The sequence below is a fragment of the Macrotis lagotis genome, chromosome 1, assembly GCF_037893015.1.
Source record: "Macrotis lagotis isolate mMagLag1 chromosome 1, bilby.v1.9.chrom.fasta, whole genome shotgun sequence".
Classification (NCBI taxonomy): Eukaryota; Metazoa; Chordata; class Mammalia; order Peramelemorphia; family Peramelidae; genus Macrotis; species Macrotis lagotis.
In genome coordinates, this window is record NC_133658.1 from 919,573,566 (window position 1) to 919,583,958 (window position 10,393).

The following is a 10,393-nucleotide window of genomic DNA, read 5'->3' on the forward strand; positions in this document are numbered from 1 at the left end:
TTTGTATGATGGGTGGAATTTCTGCATCTACTTCCACTTTATATATCCTAACTATATGAGAAGATCTGACATTTTATGAGTGTAATTGCTTTGTTTAGGTGCTTACAAGTGTTTTCTCATCTCTAATATCACAGAGAGGGATGAGCCATTCAGCAAGGATTTGTTGAAAAAAATATTTATTGCCAACAGATTCCAGAAAAAGTGAGGGAATAGCATATAGGAAAAGGGGAGGAATATCTAAGGCAGAGAGAACATTTTGTAGAATAAACAACATAAGGTTACATTATTACAGGGTATATAGTTACATTATATTCAGGCATATAGTTTTAAACATAATTTTTACAGAAATAAAACCTAGAAGCAGCCAAAAGGAAAACAAATAATGTAACTCGCCAGTCCCTTTGGGGCTCCTGTTAATTTTTGAGAACTGAATATTATTCAAGATTTTTTAAAATACAGTTTCATATTTGATCAAGAATATCATAGGGAGATTTTGTAGAAAATATCTTTATCTGTATCTAGGTAGACATTAGTGTCTATATAAAAAAATAAATATCCTTGTAATCCCATAGGGATTATTTATATTCTTTCCATTCTGTCTTATGACAATTTATCTGTCTCTATTAATCTTTTTGTAGCAGACCGGTGGTTTTATCAGTATTAGAAACTATGAGGAAGAAAAATCCATCTACTAAAGAAAATGAATAATTGCTTTGTAACATTTAGCTGTAGTAAGTTCACTGAGGAGCACCGAAAAGTCCAAATATTTGTGCAGGATCCCATTGTAACTATGTCTAAAGTGGAATCAGTACTGAAATATTTTTGACAGTATGAGTGAACTTTGTCTCTACTGTAGGTATATGTATTATGTTTGTATTATGCATATTATCTAAATGTATGTGTGTGTCAGACTCCTGGTGTATGTTTAATCAGTTGTCACAATATTATTTTTTTTTAAATATATTTATTAAATACCTATAATAGTGGGTCATGTGGATCAATGGGAATGGCAATGACTGTGGAGCCAGGAGACCTATATCCAATTGCCATCTTTGATGTTGGCTATCTGTAAGGAAGGGATTAACTATTCCACACTTACTTTATTCAAAGTGATTAATAATTTTTTCATTTGATCCTCATAACAACTCTGGGAAGAAAGAGCTCTCAATATTCTCATTTTATAGTTGAAGAAATTGGAACAGTGGTTAAATGAATTGCCCAGGCTCACACACTAAGTTACACTGAGGTAGGGTTCAAAGCTGAGCATTCTGGTATCATACCCAATTCTTTGGAAGCTATGGTGAATCCTAGCTTAAGTAAACTTTTTTGACCCTCATTTTCTTTTATCTATCAATGAGGGGATGGACTCTATGATTCTCTTCTTACCCTTGATCTCAAATCCCAAGAAATAAGTGTCTTTATTCTAGTCTTTACAAGTATATTGGAAAGAACAAAAGAAAAGAAAATGACAATACAATATGAAATATGTGTGTATTATAGATGCGTTTATGTATATGTGGTTGGTTGGTTCTTGTCCTTTTCTGAAGACCAAAATGATATCACAATGACACAAACTACAGTGTGTCCAACTGGGACTGATAAGACAAATAGAAGCTTGGAATGTTCTATACAAGTTGGGTACAAATAGTCCATGTGAACACCCTAGGTGCTTATTCCAAACTTTTATGTATGTATATGTAATTGCATATGTGTGTCATACATGCATGCATTTATTTAGAAGCATATTCACATGTATGTGTGTATATGTTTGTGTATGCATATAGCTATATACTTGGATGGATGGATGGTGGTACCACAGTACTTTTCATTAATTTATTCTGGAATTTTTGACTGATGAAACTGATGAGGAGGAAATGAAATTTTTCCATGAGAAATAATGTAATTAATTATAATTTGTAAAAGTTCCCCAGAAATTTGACATTTTAGTGGGCTAATATTAAGTAAGGAAGTAGTTTTTTTTTGTTTTTTTTTAGTTTTTGCAAGGCAATGGGGTTAAGTGGCTTGCTCAAGGCCACACAGCTAGGTAATTATTAAGTGTCTGAGACCTGATTAGGAAGTAGTTTTGAAATTCACAACTTTAAAACTAAATAGATTTGAAGTAGAAAAAGCAATTAATTAGATTAAAAAATAAAATAAAATTTGACTTCACTTTATCCCAAATGAGAGGAGTTCCAGGCATTTTTTTTATCCTTTGCTCTTGAGAGGTCCATGACATCAGGGAGTTGATGCCATGACAAGCACTTGAATTGGATTTTGAATGAATGTGTTAGGGGTTGTCGCCTTATGTTAAGTTACCAGACTCACTTTCTCCTTAGAGTCCTATGGGTCCAGTGGCAGATAAAATATGACCTCGGCTGAAATGGAAAATCTTGATGTTTTTAAGCTAAGATCTTTCCCAAGTCAGTTTGATTGATTAAAGCTAGGTAAGAGAAAAATGAGGTAAAGGGGTCAAGAATATCCACTTTTGCTTAGTCCAGAAACAAATTAAACTGGGAGGGCAAGATGCTCAGTGTTTCCCAGTGATTAAGGTAGTTAAATAAGAAATGTAGTAAAGAACAGACTCTTTCATAGTTAAAAAAAATCAATCTGGGAAGAAAGGCACTCAGAGGGCCAAAACAAAAACAATTGCTATTTATATTCAAGGTCCAATCAAGGCCCAAAGAATCTGGAGTTCTACAATGTTAGTGAGCGAATGAGTTAGTGAGAGTGTGGGTCAACCTCTCTTTCATCAGGAGAGAGGGGGGCTGAGTGGTGAGCAATAAATAGCTGAAGTATATAATAGAATATATGTATATATATATATATATATACATTATACATACATATAAATATATATATAATATATCATCATGACTTTATTTTTTGTTGAACTATTATTAACTCGTTTTACTATATGTGCTTTTAATGTTCTATTATATAATGTAATTTTATACATTCTATAGATAAAGAATGCAATCTAATTGCAGTTGGCAGACTTTGAGCGGCACAGAGACAAAGAGGTAAGAAACAGTTTTTTTTCCCTGAGAAATTTTTTGGTAACTGCCATTTTGGAGCACAACAGAAGAATCACTTTGAGAAAAATGAGAATAAATTATGAAGAAAGTTCTCAAGGGGATGAATTTCATAACTAAACAAAAATTGTTCTAGTTACTGTAAGAATCCTTTTCTATAGGGCTGAAGGTGATTGTCTTTCAATTTACAACGTTGTCATAACAAATATTGTTGGGATGTTTAAATATGCCTCCATATTGTTTGATAACTAATGATAAATTGTATAGCAATGATGCGGTGGTTCCTCTAGTTTGTTTATAACTCAGGATAAAAGATGATAACCAATTGATTAATTAATTAACGATAAATTTTGTTTAGTTTTATTAATTTAAAAGGAAAATTCAGAAAATAACTTTTTTTCTTAGGATGAGAAGAAGTAACCTATTGGATTTGAAGTTGACAAGAGAAGGCCCCACCCAAGCTCTCCAAGGGAGTCTATTTCCTAAATCTGTTACATGTTTATGGGTTAGATTTCTATTTACATGCCCTGGAGTCTGGAAGTCCTTCCTTCAAATCTTGTCTCAGATACATACCAGTTGTAATCATGGGCAGGTCATTTGACTTTTCTTGCTTCAGGTGTTCTTATCTGTAAAATAGGCCTCATAATATCAACTTCATAGACTTGCGAAGCTCAAATGAGATTATACTCATAAAAAACAAAACCACATATATAATATGTGTTTCACACATGAACACATATATGCACGCATCACTATACATACAGACATGTATGCATAGATAGATATGGATATTACATATAAAATATAGAGATATATCTTTATCATGTGAGAGGCACATCTAATGTCTTAGGCAAGATATAAATGGTCTTTCTTTCCAATAATGTGATATTGTTCATTGTATTTCTTAAAGTACTATATAAATTGTAGTTAGAGATAACTAGGAACAGACATTGGGGCTTTGATCTCCAAAAGGGATATTCTAGGTGAAGATTCCCACCGCCCTCACGCTTGGACCAACGGTTTGCAACTTGTATTCTCAGAGACTTGTCCAGAACGTTGAAAAGTGACTAGTTCCTGGCCACAGTGACAAAGGCAGGATTTTTGTCCTAGTTATAGCTACATCCACATGACCTAGCACTCAAGTGTTTATCTGAGATGGAGTAAGAAAGGAAAGAGACAGGGCGGCTAGGTGGCACAGTGGATAAAGCACCGGCCTTGGAGTCAGGAGTACCTGGGTTCAAATTTGGTCTCAGACACTTAAGAATTACCTAGCTGTGTGGCCTTGGGCAAGCCACTTAATCCCATTTGCCTTGCAGAAACCTAAAAAAAAAAAAAAGGAAAGAGACAGAGTAAGAAAAAAGAGATGGAGAGAGACAAGGATTAAGAGACAAGCAGAGATAATCCTTGAGGTGATTCCAAATCAGCTCCAGCAACAATATCCCCTTTAGTGCATGGCTACTACTTGGAATTCTTATTATCCAGTAGTTTTTCGTAATATCAGTTTTCTCATTGCTCCCTTCACATCCTTGTTCCTTAAGGTATAGATGAGGGGATTTAACAAGGGTGTCACTATAGTGTAGAAGAGGGAGACAAACTTTCCCTGGTCTTCGGACCTACTTTTGCCTGGCTGGAGATACATGAAGATGATCGTCCCATAGAAGATAATGACTACCACCAGGTGAGAAGAACAAGTGCCAAATGCCTTACGACGTCCAGTTGCAGATTTAATCTTCAATATGGCCTGAGTGATGTAACCATAGGAGATCAAAATGAGAGAAACAGGCACCACAAGGAAGACCACACTGGCTACAAATAGTTGGGCCTCATTGAAGGTGGTGTCTACACAAGCCAGCTTGATCAACACAGGCACCTCACAGAAGATGTGGTCAAGTCGGTTATGACCACATAGGGGGAGCTGTATAGTGAGAGAGCATTGGATCAGAGAGGTAGCAAGGCCACTGAGCCATGCTGTGGCAGCCAACGACAGGCAGAGTCGAGGATGCATGATGACAGCATAGTGGAGGGGGCGGCAGACTGCTGCATAGCGATCATAGGCCATGACGGTCAAGAGAATGCATTCAGTGGATCCCAGTCCCATGGCCACATAGAGTTGAGCTATGCATCCACCATAGCTCATGCTCTTGTCTTTGCTCCTCATGGTGACCAACAATTGTGGGGCTACACTGGTGGTGAAGCAGAGGTCTAGGAAGGACAGGTTGGTCAGGAAAAAGTACATTGGAGTGTGGAGTTTAGGGTCCAGGCAGGACACTAATATGATGATCGTGTTTCCAATCAGGTTCAAGATGTAGAAACTCAAGATAACCACAAAGAGAGCAGTCTCTAACTGGGGCTTGTCAGAGAAGCCCAAGAGAATGAATCCCTCTTGGGAGTTGTTGTGCTTCATTGACCTTCAGCACTGAGCTCCTGTTGGGATGCTGAAGTAGGATTAGGTGTTAACACCTAGCTGAAAGAAAGAAATGAAGTAAAAATGATTAAAACCGATTTTCTCTCCCCCAGTCCTTATTTGTAAAGTCACGGACTAAGAAAATACTTTTGCTTTTTGAGTAAAGTAAGATAAAATGAACCAGTGGTCTCTTAAGTACTTAGGTCCTAATATAGGAAGAATTCTATCGAAGATCTTTCAGATAAAATTTCCAAATAACTAGCAGTTTGGTGTGCTATTGTGAGAACTACCTAGAAGTCAGAGCAATTGAGTTTGAATCTTTGTTCTAGCATGTTATCTATATGACATCAAGGCAAGACGTTTAATCTCATTGGACCTCAGAGTCCTCATTTATATCAAAAATAGGTTAAACTACATGATTTCCATCATCTTCTATCCCTGTAATTCCATGTCTGTGAAAATTCAATCATGTAAGGAAAATAAACAAAGCCAGATCAGTTATAAAACTCCCATAAAAGGATAAAGATATTGAATACTCATTTTTACTTTTTAGTTATTTTTATGCATTTAATAAAAATGATAATAATAATAATGGTGAATATATTTTAGTACATAATCAGTTCTTCTCTCATTAGATTCTCACAGCAACTCTGGGAAATAGATGCTAGTAGTTTTCTTATTTTGCAGATAGGGAAACTGAAGAAGGCCAAAGTGAAGTGACTTTGCCCAGGGTCACATAGAAAAATGAATGTCTGAGATTTGAACTCAAGTCTTCCTGACTCTGAATATGGTACTATATCCACTGTAACACTTAGGAAAATTTCTGCATTTAACGAAAGTACTATGATTTTTTTAAAGAGTATTCAGTTTCAGATTTTTTTAATATTTAATGAGATAAACGGTATATAAGCCTTTAGCCACAGCTTTTGTTCTTATTTATGGAAGAATTGAATACTCCTCATAATCATCATCTTCACCATCATCATGAGTTAATTCAAACAGTTGATTAGTTCCCTGAAACTATTTTTTATTATGTTTTGAATTTTACAATTTTTCCCAATCTCGCTTCTCTCCCCCCACTCCCCATAGAAGGCAGTGTAATAGTCTTTGCCTTGTTTCCATGCTATACAATGATCAAAATTGAATATGAGAAATCATATCCTTTAGGAAAAAAATAAAATATAAGAGCAAAATTACATAATATGCTAACTTTTTAAAAAATTAAAGTTAATAATCCTTGGTCTTTTTTTAAACTCAACAATTGTTGCTTGCTCAATCGCAATCATTCTAAAATTGTCCCAGATTGTTGCATTGATGAAATGAGCGAGTCCATTAAGATTGCTCATCAACCTCATGTTGCTGTTATGCTGGACAATGTTCTTCTGGTTCTGCTCATCTCCCTCAGCATCAGTTCATGCAAATCCTTCCAGACTTCTCTAAATTTCCATCCTTCCTGGTTTCCAATAGAACAATACATATACCACAATTTCTTTAGCTATTTCCCCAATTGATGAATATTCACTCAATTTCCAATTCTTTGCCACCACAAACAGAGCTGCTATGAATATTTTTGTACAAATGATGTTTTTACCCCTTTTCATGATCTCTTCATGATATAGGTCCAGTAAAGATATTGATGGATTGAAGGATATGCTTATTTTTATTGTCCTTTGGGTGTAATTCCAAAATACTCTCCAGAAACATTGCATCCTTCACAGCTCTACAACAATGCATTAGTGTCCCAGATTTTCCACATCCCCCTTACAACACTGTTCATTGTCTTTTCTGGCCAGAAGTATGAGGTGGTACCAATTTTTCATATGATTATGGACAGCTTTGATTTCCTTGTCTGTAAATTGCTTCTGCATATCCTTTGACCATTTGTCACTTGGGGAATGGCTTTTTACTTTTTTTTTTTTAATTTGACTCAGTTCTCTATATATTTTAGAAATGAATCCTTTGTCATAAATACTAGTTGTAAAAATTGAAACTATTGTTTTTTATCTCCTGTAGAGCCAAGTCATTCTGTTTTGGATCCATTGCCATCATAACGATATGTATCGCCACACCAAGACTTGTGCCATAAAGGATCACTCTCCCTGGGATCTAGGATTTGCTATTAGAGCATAAATAAGAAGAATATTTAGTGACACATAACAACAACAACTCTTCTGACTACTTCTGCTTCTGCTATTATGAGGATAATGATAATAATTATTATTATTAATATCTCCATCTCTCATATGTCTATCATTGTCCTCTCTGTGGCTCTATCTCTACCTTCCTGCCAGTCCTCCCTCTTTCTCCTTATGAGCTATAATTATTTTCCAATTATAAGACTATGGTTTTTCTTCTTTACAGAATCTTGGTATCTTCAGTAACCCAAGAGATGAATAAAAAATTGGTAAAGACAACAAAAGTAAGTTTTGCTTGAGAATACCCTGAAATCATCATTCATATAGTGTCCTTTCTGAGTAAGGAATTGTGTCTGATTACGTCAGCTATAAAAACTCGACGGATAATGATCTCAGAGGAAAGCAATAAGTCATAAAATACTAATCAAGTGTTTTGCAAAGGATGGGATTGACTTACATGAATTCCTTTGCTCTCAACATTCTTTAAATGCCTCTCTTTTGTTTTCTGAAATTAGGCATAAAAATTGACAGCATTAAAACATAATTGGTCCAAATGTCTCATGTATATCCCATCACATTGAAATTATTCTCTTTTCCATCTTCTTGTGTCCTAAACAGTGTTTACTCTCAAATAATAGATGAAGATTTATTAAATAGTGAGTAAAAGTGACACTTTTTTTCAGATTCACCTGTGAAAAAGTCTAAAATGTTAGCCTCTCTAAGGCTGCAGCCACACTTGTTAAAATCAGTATTGGAGATCAGAGATTACCTTCCATTCACATCTTGTATGTGCCATTATTTCCATGATGCTTCTCCATTAGAATGTGAGGTCACTGAGGTCAGGAACTGTATTTTTTTTTTTAGATTTTTGCAAGACAAAGGGGGTTAAGTGGCTTGCCCAAGGCCACACAGGTAGGCGATTAATAAATGTCTGAGGCCAGAATTGAACTCAGGTATTCCTGACTCCAGAGCTGGTGCTCTATTCGTTGCACCACCTAGCAGCCCCTAGGAACTGTATTTTTAACTTTCTCTTTGTCCCAATACTTAGCATATTGTCTGGCATGTATAAGCCCTTTTTAAATTTTTTAACATCTGTGATGTCATCCCCAGTTGCTATTTGATTGTGTATGTGTAAATAGGGAGTATTCCCAGGCAAACTGATTTATACCCACTTATTGTGGTGCAAGTTCAGTGTTTTTTTTTTCTCTGACTTCTAGGAGTCCCATATATCTTTCTCTGAATTCTTCAAAAATGTTTTCTTTTCTAAAGGAATTCTCTCTCTCTTTCTTTCTCTCTCTGTCTCTCTATTTCTGTCTCTTGTCTCTCTGTCTCTGTCCCTGTTTATTTGTTTCTGTTTCTGTGTCTCTCTGTCTCTGTCTCCATCTCTCTGTCTCCGTCTCCATCTCTCTGTCTCTCTGTCTCTCTGTCTCTCTCTCTCTCTCTCTGTCAACAAAGTCAACTTCCATGTAAATTGATGACCTGAGGATATTCATTTGTGACCATCTCTTTGGTACTTTTAGGATTGCAAGACTACAGAAATATGTAAAGAAAAGGAAAAGTCAACACATGCAAAAATTATGAGAGACAGGGCAGCTGTCCTTCTCATTTGACATACGAAGAAATCAAGTCTCCAAGAGGTTTTGTGCTCAAGATTACAGAACTATTTTCAGATGGATTTAGGGTTTGAATCCAGCACTTCTGAGAGGACATCTTTTAATACTTTCATTCTACCTAATACCTCATAGTCCTAGAATCATAGACATCACTTTTCTCTCATTCATGCTTTACAAGGATCCCACAGTTATCTAGCAGGATGTCAGAGTATCTGATAAGAATATACATCAATATTGTACATCAACCATAAAACTCAACTGAATAAAATTTAAATACACTTAAATCAGTGGAGCACAAGACATAATTATATTTACAGAGCAAGTTTCTCCTTATTGTTGTATTATACTTCTGGGAGGCTCATTGGGAATTGGATTCTAACTCATGTCCAAAAATAGAATTGGAAATCTATTTGTAGTGGATGAAGCACTGGGCATAGAGTCAGAAATACCTGAGTTCAAATCAAGACTTAGACATTTATTAGCTGTGTGACCCTAAGGAAAGTCATTCAATGTCTGACTACCTCAGTTTTCTCAATTGTAAATTAGAGATAATAATAGCAATTGTCTCATAGACCAAATAAAATACTATTTAAAGTGGTTAGCACAGATTAGACTTTACCAGTCACTTATTTACATCATCATCCCTATTCACATACACAAAATTAAGTTTTCATTTGTCCTATATGCTCACTTTGATTTTTTTCAGATGATTGTGCATTTAATGCAGTCTCTGAAACTGAGATGTACCAAAGAAAGGATCAATTCTCTGCTATTTGTGCTAATTTTGACCAAAAAATTAAGAATAGAAAGCACAGGTGCTCCATTAGTTAGTACCTCAATATCTATATGTAAAATCATCAGTTCCAGCAAATAGAGAAGTTTGGATGCTGAAGATAAGTTTACTTCCTTTGGCAGTATACTCTCCATACTGATATTACGGTTCACACAAGAATTGCCATAGCTAGCTCAGTGTATGGGAAGCCTCCAAAGGAAAGTCAGGGAGAGATGAGGTATTAAACTGATTTCCATGTGTACAGAGAAATCTCTTTTCCCTGAAGAGTTTTTTGGAAAAATAAAAGCAGTTCAAGATTATTGTTATTAATAATCATCAAATTCCAAAATGTTAATGATAATGTTGTTATTGGTGATTTTTTTTTATTTTGAAGACTTAGAGGAAAGGTCTACAGGGTCACTGAACTCATTGTTGTA

The 10,393-nt window shown here is 35.3% G+C and overlaps 1 protein-coding gene across 1 annotated transcript; it reads right to left on the reverse strand.

Annotated features, from left to right (window-relative positions):
- Positions 1 to 4,506: 4,506 nt before the first annotated feature.
- Positions 4,507 to 5,436, reverse strand: LOC141492539 (olfactory receptor 2G6-like). Its single transcript, XM_074192918.1, has one exon. It carries the CDS (start codon positions 5,434 to 5,436, stop codon positions 4,507 to 4,509), a length of 930 nt encoding a protein of 309 aa, XP_074049019.1.
- Positions 5,437 to 10,393: the final 4,957 nt, after the last annotated feature.

What these genes read in the sequence shown, in the direction of transcription:
- LOC141492539 (XM_074192918.1), bottom strand. Translation starts at nt 5,436, where the DNA reads ATGAAGCACAACAACTCCCAAGAGGGATTCATTCTCTTGGGCTTCTCT.